Genomic DNA, 16,957 nt, shown 5'->3' on the forward strand with positions numbered 1-16,957 from the left:
GAATGGCGCCACCACCACCACCACTATGTCAACTGTGCAAGTCAAGATGCGCCAGCAGCCTTGCAACTGGCAAGCTGTTCGGCATCTACTTCCAGCCGAGTTTTCGTCATGCGGCGGTAAGAAATTAGATGAAATGTAATAACTATTTTATTTTTAGTGTTGGCATTACTGCATTGTGTCATTTTGCTTATTTTACACAGATCGTCCCATGCAATGTGAGGTTGAAATTCAACAAGCTGACAGGAGACACTGTGACATTTGAGGCTCCTGGGGGGGCGTACACTATGGAGGTCGAGAAAGGACGCAATATGTCACAGATTGGAGGAGATGGATGGGCCCGTTTCATCGCTCGCATGCATCTTACTGGTGGTGAGTTGATCAGCTTCAACTTCCGAGTAGAAAGACCCAAGATAGCTGTCATTTATCTCAACCTGGTGGAAGATGATGAAGATGACGAAGATGATGAAGATAATGAGGACCCAATCGATGAAGATGATGAGGACCCACTTCATGAAGCCATCGTAGCTCAAAGAACAAGGCTGAGTGAGGAGGAGGTGTGCAACTTGTGGGACATAATTCCGCCACGTGCTGACTTTGTCGGGGTGCCACTCGTGACCCGCTTGACAAATACCATGGTTGATCGACATGATATGGTATGTTATACTTACAAATGCAAATTAATAGTGTGAATTACTTAGTGTACAGTCCAATGATATGGTATGTTGTCTGGAATCTAGTCGATGATATATATGTTTTAGTGTAGAGTTCGATCACATGCTTATTAATTGATATGTTTTTCTTATTCAGAAATTGGCAAAGAGCATATCTGTGAGTTATGGTATCGAGCCTGATGAAGAAGGCTCAGCTGGACTACGCCTTACTGCAAGGAGCTCCGTGACAACCTGTACTTACCGCGTGGACACGGACGGTCGCACACACTTAAACTCGGTTGGGTGGAAGAAATTCCTCGATGGCAAGAACACCAACCGCCCAGGCTTGAGGATGATGATTGTCTTCGATATCATCTAGAACTACATATGTGTGCGTGGCTATATCATCTAGAACTACATATGTGTGTGTGGCTATATCACCTAGAACTACATATGTGTGTGTGGCTATATCATCTAGAACTACATATGATGATCGTCGTCGATATCATCTAGAACTACATATGATGATGGCCGTTGATATGAATTGTACTGCTTGAGGATGCATGTTGGCTATGCATGAAATTGTTATCTAGTACTCGCTTCGTTCCAAATTACTCGTCGTGGTTTGAACTAAAACCACGACGAGTAATTTGGAACGAAGGGAGTACTACCATACCTAGTAATGGTTTATGAATTTGATATCTACTAGCAGTACCTAGTATCTAGTATCTGAAAGGAGAACTGAAATGGGAAAATGATGAAAAATATAGTAGTAGCGAGGGATGGCGAAATCGCTACAGCTAGTTAATAGTAGCGCGTCCGCAAAAAGCGCTGTTGATATCGTCAACAGTAGTAGCGCGGGTTAGGACCGCGCTACTACTATGAGTTAGCTGTAGCGCCTTATTAGTAGTGCGGCCACCCGCGCTGCTGCTAGCCTAAAAACCCGCGCTGCTGCTAGCCTTTTCCCTAGTAGTGATTGCAGATGATATTAGGGTCCCACTTCAGATTAACATTGTCTGTCTTGTCATGCTTCACCATCGCCGCCGTACACCTTAGCGGAGCTGCTCCAATGATGGAACCGTCCATCACAGCGGAGCAGTACCCTCGGCGTGGTTTCCAGAGGCCTCAGATCTTCTTCCCCGCCTCCGACAGTCACACCAGCAGCATCACCATCCTCCACGTCCAACCCAATGATGTTGAGGTCCACACGGCTATGCCAAAGAGGTTGTACACTCATCACTTTGTTTCTCCATTCCTCTGTTCTTCCAATTCATGTGAGCCAAACACCCAGGTTGACTGAAATCCTATGTTTCCAAATGCTCTGTTTTGCACGTGCATTCCTATCCTATTCCTGTGTTTTTCCTGTCCCTGCGTTTATAGAATCCTCCAATTCTAAGCAGCCCTTACAGATTTACTTCATTTTCAAATAGGCGTCAAAGAAAACTCTTTGTGTTATGTCCTGCTCCTGCCGTGCCGTCATCCACCCCACCTGAGGTGCACTATCGACAGAAGCGTTCACTGCAGCAGAGATCCCCCCTGCAGACTTTCTTTCACCGCCTCAGATCATCTTCCCCGTTGCCGGTAGCCACGCCAACTGCATTACCATCATCGACTGAGAAGATGAACCTGAGGACTACACAATTCCGGAAGAGAGGTCGCAGTCTTTCGTGTTTGCTTACGTTATACATCGGTTATTATTACCTGCTACTTTATCGTTCAATCTTGAGTTTTGAATTGCCCATGGGTCTCATATCGAGCCAGCAACGAATAGTATATGTCGACTATCTGGTTCATCTGGGGTCTTCTATGTGGTTCATGTCGGGTGGGCAACAAAGAATAGATGATCCATTGTCTATCTTTTTAAACTGAAGCTATAATCTACCTGCTATCATTAGTTTTGGATCCATCAACTTGTTTGCTACCATCAGTCTTTATTTTTGCATGCACCCCTTAGGCCTTACAAAATCTAACTATTTTTTTTATTATGCATGTCAGATATTGTACCCAATCGTACTAAACATGTAGAGAAAAAGAGAAGACTGTTGCATGCGAATATAATGTCATGCAGACGCCGCTCCATGGTGGGCGAAGTGCCCCCCCCCCAACCGCATTTCCAGATTGTATTCCAGAGGAAGATACCTATTCAGATGGAGATTCAGAAGGAGCCGACCACTCCTGTTTACCACCTGAGGTGTTTGCTCTAACCTGGCATGCTGATGTTGGTCATATCATGCATATGGCGCCTTGCATTGCTTACATTATACATCTTATATGTCATCATCTTAGTTTAGATTTGCTTTGTGTGAATGCCACCTGTTTGGTTTCTATATCATACTCCCACCATTCCTATATATTTGTATTTTTAGAGATTTCAACAAGTGACTACATACGGAACAAAACGAGTGAATCTACACTCTAAAATATGTCTATATACATCCGTATGTGGTAGTCCATTTGAAATCTCTAAAAACACAAATATTTAGGAACGGAGGGAGTATATGGGAATTATGCAATGCCATCTTCTTTAGCCAGGCATCATATACGTGAATCATGCAATGCCATCCTGTTTAGCCAGTTATCGTATATGTGAATTGTATCGTGCCATATTTTTTTTCCATAATGTATTCCATTTGCCAACAATGTTTATACATTCATCTACTCTTCCTGTGCATCAGCCATTTGAGTCGGTCATGGGAAAATCTGGAGTGAAAACAAGGTCTTCTGAGCAGTCAGTGCTACCTATCGATGCAGATTTCTTGCTAGTTACAGATAGCTCCTCAGAGGAGGATTCAGAGAGACATGACCAGTCGTATCCCCCCCCCCCCCGAGGTGCATGCTCTAACTTGGCTGGGTTATATTGCTCATATCATGCATATGGTGTCTTGCATTGCCATGCCATCTGCTTAGATTAGACATGCTTTCTGTGAATGCCTCCTGTTTGCTTTCTATATCAGATATGTGAATTATGCAATGCCATGTTTTTCAGCCAGTTATCATATATGTGAATTATGCACCGCCATGGAGCCAGGCATCATATATGTGAATTATCTCATGCCATATTTTTTTTCATTACGTATTCCATTTGTCGACAATCTGTGTATATTGAACTACTCTTCATGTGTATCAGCCATTTGAGCCAGTTATGGAAAAATCTGGAGTGAAAACAAGGTCTTCAGAGCAGGCAATGGTACCTGTTGAAGCATATATCTCGATGGTTACAGGGAGCTCCTCAGAGGAGGATTCAGAGACAGATGACCAGTCCTATATCCCACCTGAGGTGTATGCTCTAAGTTGCAATGTTTATATTTCTCATATGATGCATATGGTGTCTTGCATTGCTTAGTTTAGACATCATATGCACAATACTGAATTCTATCTGCTTAGTTTAGAGATCATACATGCGAGTGCTAGCTGCTTAGTATATGAATCAATTATGTCAATTGTATCACGCCATCCTGTATACTTAGACAACATGTATGTGAATTATTTCATCCCAACCTATTTTAGAAAGACATCATATAGTTTTGTCATGTCATCCTGTTTAGGTACTCATCATATGTTGAATTATGCCATTATATCTTGTTAAGTTATCCATCATATATCTGAAACTGTGTCATGCTATCATGTTTAGTTAGGCATCATATATGTGAAATTGTGTCATGCTGTCATGTTTGGTTAGATAACATATATGTAAATTACCACATCTGTCTATCATACAATGTCTGTATGTTCAATTTCTTTTCTTGTTTATCAGCCATTTGAATTCGAGGGGGTGATGGCAGTATCTAAGGGAGCAAAAACCCGTTCTTCACAAAAGACAGTGCTACCCGTCAATGCAGATAGAACCATGGTTGTACTGGCCCACAAACTAGCCCCACCACACATAATCGAGACTCTACCAGATTGCATACTTACACCATTGGGTAGAGAACTAGCTACAACCCATCTAACCGCAACCCCAGCGGATAGTAACCCACTTATAGTTGACAAAGCACCATGTCCACCACAGAGTACCCCCACACGAGAAGTTTGTAAAGCTACTGCAGTGTCCAAAGCACGAAGACCACCACAGCTAACCCAAACTCCATGTTTAAAGCAGAAGAGCAACTGTTCTCAGGTCAGATTCCGTAGCTATGGTCCATACTCCTTTGTTGTTGCATCATTGTATTTACTCATACCAACTACTTTCGAATTTGAAGGATCCAATTGAAACTCCAATGGCGCAACAGGTATGTTTTAAACCTATTTCTTTAACTGGATTGCTGTTCTAACTTCTTGCTCTATGTTGATTTCAGTTTAAGTTCTATAAACAGTTATGTTCTCATGTGATGCACATTACAAGTGCTGCCAATGTTGTGTAGTTTCTCACACTTATATTCTGTCTATGCTGCTGTGTCTTAAAAATATATGAGTTGAACTATGTCTCTATCTTGATTAGGGAACATAAACTAGAATGATATGGACAATATAGTGACCATAGTACATAGATATATGTTTGTTTCATGATGTTATCCTGTCCACCTTACTACTGAACCGGTTTACCAAAATGAGTTTCGTATACTACAAGCTAAACCTGTGATGTGTCTGCTTGTTTCTCTTGTAGTATGCAAACAGAATATTGGAGAAGAGCACCCCACTATGCAATGGTAGAGAAAGTAATGCAGATAAGGTTCAAGATAGTGAGACAACCCTATTGGTCTCCAAGAAAGGTGATAAAAACGATCTTGTAGACAGTGAGAAAACCCCACAGTCATGCGTTGATGTAGTGTTCGAGTTACTGGCCAGTACCGCTTGGCACAAGCTCTTCGAACTCGCTGCCTGAATCACTTCGGCTTCTTCAGTCTCAGCTACAAGCTGAAAGGCATCAGTCAACTGTGCTGCGGCAAGAAGCCGAAGGACTGAGGAAGTCCTTGCAGAATTCAGATGCGTACTTTCTTGTACAACAGCAAGCGCTGGAGGATTTAAGCGCCAAACAAGAGAAAGTTAATAAGCTTGCTAAGCATCTTGCCAGCATTATGGGTACCCAGGATATTGTTTCTCGAACTCTTCTGAAGTGGTTTCAGTTCTGGACTTGTTTTGCTGCGGCGTTTATATGCTGCTTTGTTCCCTATATTTGCACTGGTGGCGAACTTTGATGCCCAGTGGATGTAATATGTGTAATAGCCGTGATAGCCTAGCATAAGTTGCTTGCTTATTTATTTCCTTGTTGTCTTGTTTATTTGTTTGCTTGTAGTCAGTGCAGTACTTTTTCCGCGGTTTGCTAGTGGTTGCAATAACCTATTTTTTAAAACTAGGCCACAATAACCATGGGCTAATATTTACTGTAGTGACACTGGGCCTCCTACGGGCCGTAGAAACAGTGGGCCTTCTACGGCCGTAGAAATAGTAGGACTTCTACGGGCCATAGAAACAATGGCCCTTCTACGGGCCGTAGAAACAATGGGCCTTCTACGAGCCGTATCATCAATGGGCCTTATACGGGCCGTATGATCGATTGGCCAAACATGGGACAATAACAGGCCGCATTATGGCCGTAAACGGGCTAGAGTTGGAATCGTCCATTCATGGGCCGACCATACGGGCCATCGTTAATAGGCCGTATTTGATGACGCTATGAAAACGGCCCAACATATTAACGGACCACAAACGGGCCGACTGTAACCACAGGCTGAATTTGGCCCACAAGCAGAAAATGACAGTAACGGGTCGCAAGTAAACGAATGCTGGAAATGAGCCCAAGAATAAATGGGCTCTGAGAAGGCCGAAAGATAACATGGGCTGCAAACGGCCCAACGGAATAACGGGCTGTTAATGGGTATAAAGTGATACACTGTTCATTACGGGCCAGTTACACCACGGGCCATTAATGGGTGTAAAGTGATACACTGTTCATTACAGGCCAGTTTCACCACGGGCCGTTAATAGGCCAAGAGTTACATAGGGCCTCATATGGGCTGAAAGACGTCATGGGCCATACATGGGCCAGAAGTGAAAACGGCCTGGAATCATATTGGATGGCCCAGATGATGCTACTGGGGCTAATTCGGATAGGGCATAACGGGCCTTGGGTTAGCGGGCTATAAATGGGCTATATGCGAACAAGCAGTTAACAGGCTTTACATGGGCCGGTCCGCCATCTTTTGACCAAGTCAAACGGGCCGGCCTTTTCACAGGAATGGGCCTCTGTTGGGCCGTGCCATGTGCGGACATATCATAGGCGCCTTCTATCCAATGAGTGGATGACATCTGTCCCAACGATGAGCTGACACGTGTTTCCTCCAGCCAATGATGATTTTACATGTGGAAAATCCGCATTGGTCGGGGCTGTTAACGGGTTATCGGATCCAAAACCCGACCCGATAGCTTAACGGTGTTCCGTTACGGTGGATGCCACGTGTCGGTCACCCTTGACGAAAGCACTTCTGTGACGCGCGATTTATCATCATGGAAGTGGACAGTTCCGTGATGATAATTTTGGTAATGTCATGAAACACGTCTACGACAGCACAGGTATGATTATCTTGATTCTGTCATAAATTTGCCATGGATGTACATGCATGACAGAAAACGCGACCTACTGTGACAAACACGTATCATCACGGAAGTGTATTTTTTTTGTAGTGTTGGGCCGCTGGTGCTATTGTTTCTATGAGCTAGCCAGCTATCTTCTCCCATGCAAAAGCGGGTCATAAGTGCGGTAAGGGCTGCCATGGACTTCGGCTTCTCCTGGCCGAGGCGAGCCACTCATCTCGGACGTTGTGTTTGAAGGCCGCGAGGGCTTCGGCGTCCGGACGATCCACAATCTGGTTCTTTTTTATTAAGAACCTGGTCCAGAGCTTCCGGGCTGATTCGCCGGGTTGCTGGATTATGCAACTAAGGTCATCGGCGTCTGGGGGCCGAACATAGGTACCTTGGAAGTTGCCTCCGAAGGCGTCCTCCAAGTCTTCCCAGCTACCAATAGAGTTTTCTGGGAGGCTGTTCAACCAGTGTCGTGATGGTCCCTTAAGTTTTAGGGGAGGTACTTGATGGCATGTAAGTCATCACCGCGGGCCATGTGGATATGGAGAAGAAAATCTCCAATCCATACTACGGGATCTGTTGTGCCATCGTATGATTCAATGTTCACGGGCTTAAACCCTTCTAGGAACTGGTGCTCCATTACCTTGGCGGTGAAGCATAGGGGTTGTGAGGCGCCTCTATATCGGGCGACATCACGACGCAGTTCGGATGAAGTCCGTATACAATTTTCGGCCCGGGTGAGGTTGTGCTTGTCGCGCCAGGCCTGATGGTCGTCTTCTCGCGTTGGTCCACGCCCCCTTGATCCATAGATTGATCTGGTGCGACCAGCTCTATTGTCTAGGTCCTGTCGCAGGTCGTACGTGTATCCTGCAGCCGCTATCTCTCTATCTCTAGGGCGAGGTGGTGCGGTCTGGTGTTCGGCTTGAGTTGCCGCCCTGTCCCGGCCACGAGGTGGCTGGTCAGGCCATCAGCAGCGTTACACGCTGTCGGTATAGGTTCCAGGACCTCGTCATCGAATTGGGATAGCAGCCTGCGCTTTGGGTAACTCTTAGTTGGGCGCTCGAGGCCGTATTCCTTGGCTGCGAGGACATTAGTCCATCTATCATTGAGTAAAGCTTGATCAACTTGAAGTTGCTGCCGCTTCTTTTTGGGGCTTCTTGCAGTGTCTATTAGTCGGCCCTTAAAGCGCTCTAGTTCGAGGGGTTCCTCCGGCACGATGAAATCTTCATCGCCGAGGCTCTTGTCCTCCTCGGAAATCAGTAGGTAGTTACTATCCTCCGAGCCCTCGTTTCCAGCAGGATCGTCGGGGTTGACTTGCCCATACTCCCAGTCATCTTGTTCGGATGTTGGCTCGATAGGGGCTTCTTGGTCTTCGGCATTCTCTGGAGTATTATTGTCTCCAGTGCCGGTATTGCTGTATTTTTCGCGACGTGATTTTGATCGGCGTCGCTGATGTCGACGCTTCGGAGGTGCTTCAACAGGCTTGTCCTCTAGATTCTTCCCACCGTCGCCGTCATTCTCTTTGGGGTTGTCCACCATGTACACGTCATATGAGGAAGTGGCCGTCCAGCGTCCGGTGAACGGTGGTTTCTGGCTCTTCTCGTCTCTGGTATTGTTGCCCATACCGTCGATGTCTTCGGAATCGTAGTCCAGCATGTCGGTTAAATCTTCGACAGTGCTATCAAGTGGGTGGTGGGTGGGACATAAAATTCCCCGTTCTCAGCCCCTAGTGTGGGCTGGGCGTAGTTCGGCAGTGATTCTTCTGCAATGGCGAGAGATCGCTTTAAGTTCAGGGCCTCGTTTAAGAGCGAGGTTTGGACGGGGAAGCGAGAGTCCGTGGAGTTGGGTGGGACAGAAGTTCCTTGGCCGAGCTCGCATAACACGGACCTCGAGAGTTTGGAGCTGGTGTTTGGGGGAGAGTCCGGCTTCATGTTGATAAGGGAGCCTGGCGTGACTCCGGGCCTGCCGGTGAAACGATCCCCTCCGGTTCTCCGATGTTAAGCTCTATGGCTGCAGAGAGTCCAGCGGGCTCTAAACTCCCGTCTTTGGACCTGGTGATGTGTTCCGGATCTAAGGCCAAAGCTGTGGTCGGGGCCGCGAATCCTTGAAAGATCAAGTCTCCTCGGATATCAGCGACATTGTTCAAGCTGATCTGATGACCAGGGGCGTAGCTGCCGATCTGCTCCGGATGGTCAATCGAGTTGGCACGCAGTGCGAAGCCGCCGAATACAAAAATTTGGCCGGGGAGAAAAGTCTCCCTCAAGACGGTATTGTTGTAGATGATCGATGGATCCATCGAGCCTTCTGGCGACGACACAATGAAACTCTGAATGAAAGCACCAATGTCGGTGTCAAAACCGGCAGATCTCGGGTAGGGGGTCCTGAACTGTGCATCTAAGGATTGAAAGTAACAGGAGGTAGGGACACACACACATACACATACACACAACGAATACCTCTTTCCAAAAACTGTATTCTGTTATACAATTACCTAGGATATATCCAACAAGAACTAATAGATCATGAAAAGCATAGTCTATATAAAAATAATAATATTTTGTAGATAAACATCCTAATTTTGTACTCAAACTATATGGTTCTATAATGTGATAATCTAAGAATAAATAAATATGTTTCTATCTCTTTTCATCCTAATGTTACTATCTTCCTGGGTTTTTTTGTCCTCGGAGGCCTACATTTACATGCATTTTCTTTCCAAAATAATATCTGTTGAATTAAATGGTTAAGGGTCTTGAATGAATGGTCTGGTTCAGGTCGGATCTGCCCATTCCTCGAGAAGAAGATGAACCGGGCCAACAAGGTCTCCTTCTCCAACCACAAGACCAAGAAGCAGCAGTTTGTCAACATGCAGTTCAAGAAGCTGTGGTGGGAGGCCGTCAAGCACTACGTCAAGCTCAGGCTCTCCACCAAAGCCCTCAAGACCATCGAGAAGCACGACCTCGATGCCATCGCCAACAAGGCCGTCGCCACAGACCTCAACAAGAAATGATCGATACGAGTCGGTTTGAGATCTCCTGGCTATTTGGATTCTCTTCTTGATTTTCTCACGTCATCCATTTCAGTGAAAAAGAGCAGATCACTTTATATGAGAATCACATATTGTTTCCCCTCGTGTCGTGTGCACCGATCAGCTCCAGGAGAAAATCTGGTTTGATCTGGATGAGGAGGAGGCTGTACATTTCTTCCAGGATCTCATCAAAGAGAGTGTGAGCACATTGTTCCCTCAAATGGTCGAGACAATCCATAGATGGGCTCAATAATGGCGATGAAGAGGTCCTCCTTATTTGTACATGGTGTGCTTGGTAATGTTTGTTAATATTATTGTCATATAATAATATGCTCTTGCGATGGCCACTGACAAGCTCCCTTTTTTTGTTTAATCTCCATGTTCACAGATAACAATGGATACCAGGTAGAGACAATTTTTGAGGAATGGTAAGCAGAGACTGTAAATGCTCATCTGTACCCGCTTGGATAGTTAATTTGTGAATTTGTCTGTATTAAACGTGGCTTGTGCTTAATGTAATCAGAAGAGTATATGGTGTACCAGAGGTGGCAGCAATGTGTTGATAAGACTGGAATAGAAATGCTAAGAACTGTGTGCTGATGCCTGATGAAATGCTAGCAGCATAGTTATATTTCAAGTGTAACGTGCCTGAATCGGTTCGAGATCTGAACCTGGTGTCATGACAGAGAAGAACGCGGAGAGCAGTCAAATTATCGTGCTTACCAAGTCGAAAAAAGCTGCAACATTTCTCAGCGTGAGATAATTATCACTCCCAGGTTGTGAAAATTGGATTCGAAAGTTTGAAATCAGCTTTCAGCTGGTAGAACACCGGAATCCACATGATTGGATTTGAAAGTTCACATCATCCATTTAGACCTCAGAGACAGCTGACTGAACCTCCTGACATAGCACTACCAACAGGGCAAGTGAACATCATATGGTCAGTAATTGAAATCTTAGCCTGCACTGACAACGTGCACCCAAGTTCCTAACCTCAACGCAGAACCAACAGTATTCCTAGTGCTATATAAAGGCCAATTCAGATGTATATGATGATCACTAAATAACAGTGCATGTATTTACAAGTCAAAATATATAGAAACATTTGAGTTACCAAGTTATACTATATATATAAATATATAACAAAGCACCCAAAGGAATTACTGGCATAATTTTAACAAAAAAGGAACTGAAAGTGCCAGGGCAAAGAGAGTCACCTTGCCAGTTCAAAAAAAAGAAGAGTACAATCATATAACAGCCCATAGGTAAATAAGCGGAAAATACAAGTACTAATTGTTCGAACAAGATCTCTTTCAGGGGATAAAACAGTAGTACGTGTTTGAAGCACTTTCTGACTACTGATCATGCAACTCAGCATGGCAACAACATTCATGATCCTGGCAGGTCTTGCGAGACAATAGTTCTACTCCAAGTGATCTCTCTTCTCCGTCCGTCTGTATGTGCCGGAAGAATTCTGCGAAGAAACCATGCACGATCAACACCACAAGAAAGCCAAACATGGCATGTCGATTTTTTCCCCAAAATATATCCGAGGGGTACAGTCAGTACCACCAACCTTTGCAGACAGCATATCCTCCAAGCCTTTGGGAACAGTAGTTCAACCTTTGCAGACATACTTCCATGTCTTCGGCTTCAGCAGCATAGGCTTATCTACACAGATTAGTCATGTAAAACTTACAGTTAGAAGAACATCATTAAAGAAAGAAATGATGGATTTAGATAAAGGAATATCTGACTTGCTCCAGTTTTCTGTCGTCCTACAAGTGATGCTATTATCATTATCTGACTAGCACATTTAACACTCGCTAGTAAGTAGAAATAGAGAAGGTAATTGATGTGTGCTTACTTCCATAAAGACGAGCATCTACGTATTTCTCCTCGATGCTGCCCCCTGCCCAGATGTTGCTGCAGGCTTGCAGGGAGCGTCTTCATACCAGGGCAATCTATAATCTGAAGATATTGGAGAGATGAGTATGCATGCGGTAGGGATTCCAGGGTCATGCATCCCCAAAGCTCGAGGTACTCCAACGATGTGAGCTCGGGAGAGCAGGATTCCAGAGATGTCAACCCACCACAGTCAGCAATTTCTAGTCTCTTGAGGGATGGGGGGAAATAGAGGACCCCTGTTAAGTCATCACAGCTGTTTAATGATAATGCTTCTAAATTGGATGACCCTTGATGAATTGATGATACTGACTCTCCCTGCTGCTGCTTCCTACCATATATGGACTCAAGCATACTGCAATAAGAAATGTCCATTGTCCTGAGAGAAGCGGGGACGTTGAAGAGCTCAACCAAGTTTCCACATCTCACTATCGTTACAGACTCTAGACGTGGCAGGAGCTGACTGGTTTCTGACGATGTTGATGGCTCAGCAGAAGCTTGTGCTAGTATTTTTTCTCCCTCAAAATATATCCGAGGGGTACAGTCAGTACCACCAACCTTTGCAGACAGCATATCCTCCAAGCCTTTGGAGCAGTAGTTCAACCTTTGCAGACATACTTCCATGTCTTGGGCTTCAGCAGCATAGGCCTTGGCTTATCTGCACAGAATATTAATGTAAAAACTTGCACTTAGGGGAACATCATTAAAGAAATGGAGAATTTAGATAAAGGAATATTTAACTTGCTCTAGTCTTCTGTCGTACTACGAGTGATGGTATTATCATTATCTGACTAGCACATTTAACACTTGCTAGTAAGTAGAAATAGAGAAGGTAGTTGTTGTGTGCTTACTTCCATAGTAATGGGCATCTACGCATTCCTGCAGGATGCTGCCAAGGAATTGTTGCAGGCTTGCAGGGAGCGTCTTCAGACCAGGGCAGCGTATAATGCAAAGAGATTGGAGAGATGAGTACGCTTGCGGCACATCCGGTAGGGATGACAGTGAATTGCAGTTCACAGGCTCGAGGAACTTCAAGGATTGGAGCTCGGGAGAGCAGGATTCCAGAGATGCTAACCCACCACAATTAACAATCTCTAGTCTCTTGAGGGACGGGGGAAAATAGAGGACCCCTGTTAAGCCATCACAGTAGTATAATGATAATGCTTCTATACTGGATGACCCTTGATGAATCGATGATACTGACTGCTGCAGCTTCCGGCCGAATGTGGACTCAAGCTTACTACAACTTATAATGTGCATTTTCCTGAGAGAAGCAGGGACGTTGAAGAGCTCAACCAAGTTTTCACAACTCCGTATCGTTAGAGACTCTAGACGTGGCAGGAGCTGACTGGTTTCTGGTGATGCTGATGGCTCAGCAGAAGCTTGCGCATATCCAGTCAAATTATCGCAATTTTTAATCTCTAGCCTCCTCAAGGATACCAATCCTTCGAACAATGTTTCTGGCCAGTGGACAAGCGCATGGCAACTATCAATTGACAACTCTTGAAGGTGTACAAAGCATGTGCACATCTCTGTTACACTTATACTCGACTTAAAGTTTCTTAACACCAAAACTGCTAAAGGAAATCCTTGATCATTCCCTTTTTCCTTGCCGTTCACCACTTCCCTCAAACTATTCTCAGCCACCGTCGAGGTTGTATCTGTACTATGTTCAATGCTAGTCAGTTTCAGATTGGTCAATGAAGTCATATGTCTCGCTACCCACAAGAACAACTCTACCTCACGTCCTTCCATGTTCAATACACTGAGCTTTGGTGATTTAGCTGTAGTTGTCAACTTCGGACATTTCTCAATACGAACATTCTGGAGCTTAGGGAAGCTCAGATATCCTGGCAATGCTTTCAAATTTTCACAGTGACTAATGGACAACTTCTCAAGCTGAGGGAACATCTCTTCTCTGTGCATCTCATCATTATCTATCTCCCACCATCTTTCCAGAAAGTCAAGAGCATACAACGTAAGCTTCTTTAGTTTTGGAAATGTGTAGGTTTTATTATCACGATCACCGCTGAACAACCATTGCAGTTTTCTACAATCAAAAAGATGGATCTCAACAATGTCTTGCAACATAGCCATCCATGTCGGGAAGGTGGTGGCTCCATATGAGTGTATCCGTATGGCATGTAGTGCATCATGAGGCTTGAGATTCTCGAGCACTCTTGCATCCTCTTCAATATCCTGCCAGCTAGTTTTATCTTCAGAATAATTCCATCTGAAGGTCCATGTTAATCTCAATTCTCTTAGCTCCTTGTTCATGATGTTTGCTGCTTTTGCATCCACTTCTGTCACTTTTTCCAGATTACGTAGCTCTAGTTGACCACCAAGGTTTAACTTTCCGAGCTCTCCAACATTACTACAATTAGAGCCACTACCTGCTACAAAGCATGTAAGCGTCTGTAGGGATGTGAGTTTCCTGAGGTCTCGAGGCATGCTCTCCAGCCTTGGGCAACCATGAGTGTAAAGGTGACGGAGGGCAGTCATATACTTGATTTGTCTTGGAAGTCTACAAAGAAATTCACACTCAGAGAGGTTCAACGTTTGCAGGTTGTATAGAATGCTCACATCTTCTGGAAGTGCTTTGATATATCTACTTCTTGAGAGATCTAGGTATCTCAGGTGATGTAGATGCTTTGGTTTCAGCTGAAATGCTCCTCTCCGTGAACAGAGCTGCAATGCTTGCAAAGAGTTGTATTTGGATGGATGTTGCAATGAACTTTCCATAAACCCATCACATAGAAGAGTTTGGATAGCTGGAGAGCTTTTCTCTAGAGAACTATTCAATTTTCTTCCTGGTTCCTTGCATGACAGAAATATATGATGAGAAGTGTTTGTAAGCCACTCAGTCTGACTTGGTTCCTCAGTTGTGGCTACAAATTTAATTTTGTATGGTTCCTCAATTCCCAAGGCACATTCCTTTTCCATTACTGAAAGTGCAACATCATGCATAAGGTCATGGATTTTACATGTAGTTCTGGAATAGCATGACCAGTTGAATTCAATTTCCTCAGTTGTTGCTTGTACTTGTTCCACATCCTGAAAGAATGACCTTGAGGCCAGCTCCTTGAAAATCTGTTTGCCGATGGTTTCAAGACGAACTTGCTTTTCGTGGATGAAGCCATGTGCAATCCACAGTTGGATTAGCTTGTCCATATCAATCTTGTAATCTTTGGGAAATATAGCACAAAAAGCAAAGCATTGCTTCATACAAGACGGCAAGTAGTTGAAACTGAGCTTGAGTATTGGTAAGACCCCATTCTCCTCGGTGCAAATCCTGCTTCTGCTTAATACAGCCTCCCATTGTTCTTTACTGGTCTTGGTACACAGTACAGAACCCAGTGCTGTTGCAGCTAAAGGAGAGCCAACACATCTCTCCACAATCTCGTCAACCATATTCATCAACACGGCGGGCTTTTCCTCTCCCTTCTTAAAATGGATGAATGCTGTTGTCTCGATAATTTCCTTTATGTATATATCTTCCAAAGCTGTGAGATTATAAGCTTCAACAGTACGCATCATTTCAGCAACTCCGCCATCACGAGTAGTTGTCAAGACCGCACTACCCATGCCACCATGTTGAAGTCGGGCCTTAAGTTGTTCCCATTTACAAAACTCTCTTGTCCAGACATCATCCAGTACAAGAAGGTACCTTTGCCCGCTCACACAATCCTGAAGTCTATCCAATGGTTTCTTCTTGGAAGCAGCTTCTTTTGTACAATCCTCCTTCTCGAGAGCTGCTTCAACTATGCTTTTAGCCAGAGAATCCACATCAAAGCTGTCAGAGACACACACCCATAGCAGCAAATCGAAATGCTTCTGAATTTCAGGTTCATTGTAGACAACTTGTGCTAACGTGGTCTTGCCCAGACCCCCCATCCCAACGATGGGAACAACTGTGAGATCTGCATTGTTAGCTTGACTTATCAGTACATTAGTGATTTCCTTATTATCCTTTTCTCTCGATCTGCTGATGATATTCTTTGGATCGAAGATAACATGATCGGTTTGCCTCAACTGATTGGCTAGCAGCGGTTGTTGCTGGTACTTAAAGCCAAAGGCATTCATTTCAGTCACAAGGACCTCAATGGCCTGCACAATCTTGCTGAGCTTTTTCCCCATCCTTTTACGGAATACAAACCGGTTGTGAGTGGGAAAGAGTTTTACCACATGGAAGCCAAGCTTCTTGTAGTGCCCCTTCTTTTTTGCTTCACGACGAAGTGCCTCGTACTTGAACTCATCGAAGACTTCATTCGCCTGGTAAGCCACCTTCTTGATGGCCTGGAGCCAGGCCGCTGCCCCTTCTCTGTGGGTTGCCGCCTGCTCGGCATCGGTGATGATGTCCAGGATGGCAGGCAATTTGCGCATCAGGATCTCATGCTGCTCCTCCATGCCCTTCAACACCTTGTACTTGTCAAGGAGGTAGCTGGACGCCTTCCCCATCACGATCTTGAGCAGTGGTCCGACCACCATGGTGGCCACCACCGCTGCCATTGGAACACCAAGGATTCGCAAGAACACAGGGACGGACCAATGCAGTGCAGGGTGGAGAAGAAGCTTGCTTGCGAGGAAGATGGAAGCAAGTGCTAGCTAATTGACTTTGAGAGGTACTACATGTGGATGCGTTTGGTTTCATTGATTGATTCCATACGCTAGCTACAACAATATTGAAACAGCAGCTGTACGCTTGTCCGTAATAAAATAACTTTGCTTCCGTATAGCATCTTCAGGATTAGTTTGTTTTCTCCAACACTTTCCACTCCATCATGGGGAGGAACCTTCTTCTGACCAACAACCCTCATCAGTCAGGCACCTTGCGCGACCCATAATTGCTGCGCAG

General features: G+C 44.8%; 2 protein-coding genes across 2 annotated transcripts; one reads left to right on the forward strand and one right to left on the reverse strand.

The window, feature by feature from the left end:
* Positions 1–8,936: 8,936 nt before the first annotated feature.
* Positions 8,937–10,280, forward strand: LOC123158632 (50S ribosomal protein L28, chloroplastic-like). Its single transcript, XM_044576545.1, has 2 exons — positions 8,937–9,165; positions 9,944–10,280. The coding sequence occupies exons 1-2, from the start codon at positions 8,937–8,939 to the stop codon at positions 10,177–10,179; spliced, it is 465 nt and encodes a 154-aa protein (XP_044432480.1). The 3' UTR covers positions 10,180–10,280.
* A 1,049-nt stretch (positions 10,281–11,329) lies between these two features.
* LOC123160433 (putative disease resistance protein RGA4) lies at positions 11,330–16,668 on the reverse strand. The gene is made up of 4 exons (XM_044578248.1): positions 12,954–16,668; positions 12,065–12,760; positions 11,774–11,868; positions 11,330–11,671 (listed from the first exon to the last, which is right to left on the reverse strand). The coding sequence occupies exons 1-2, from the start codon at positions 16,609–16,611 to the stop codon at positions 12,702–12,704; spliced, it is 3,717 nt and encodes a 1,238-aa protein (XP_044434183.1). The 5' UTR covers positions 16,612–16,668; the 3' UTR covers positions 11,330–11,671; positions 11,774–11,868; positions 12,065–12,701.
* Between the last annotated feature and the right edge of the window lie 289 nt (positions 16,669–16,957).

This window comes from Triticum aestivum, chromosome 7B (genome assembly GCF_018294505.1).
Source record: "Triticum aestivum cultivar Chinese Spring chromosome 7B, IWGSC CS RefSeq v2.1, whole genome shotgun sequence".
Taxonomy (NCBI): domain Eukaryota; kingdom Viridiplantae; phylum Streptophyta; class Magnoliopsida; order Poales; family Poaceae; genus Triticum; species Triticum aestivum.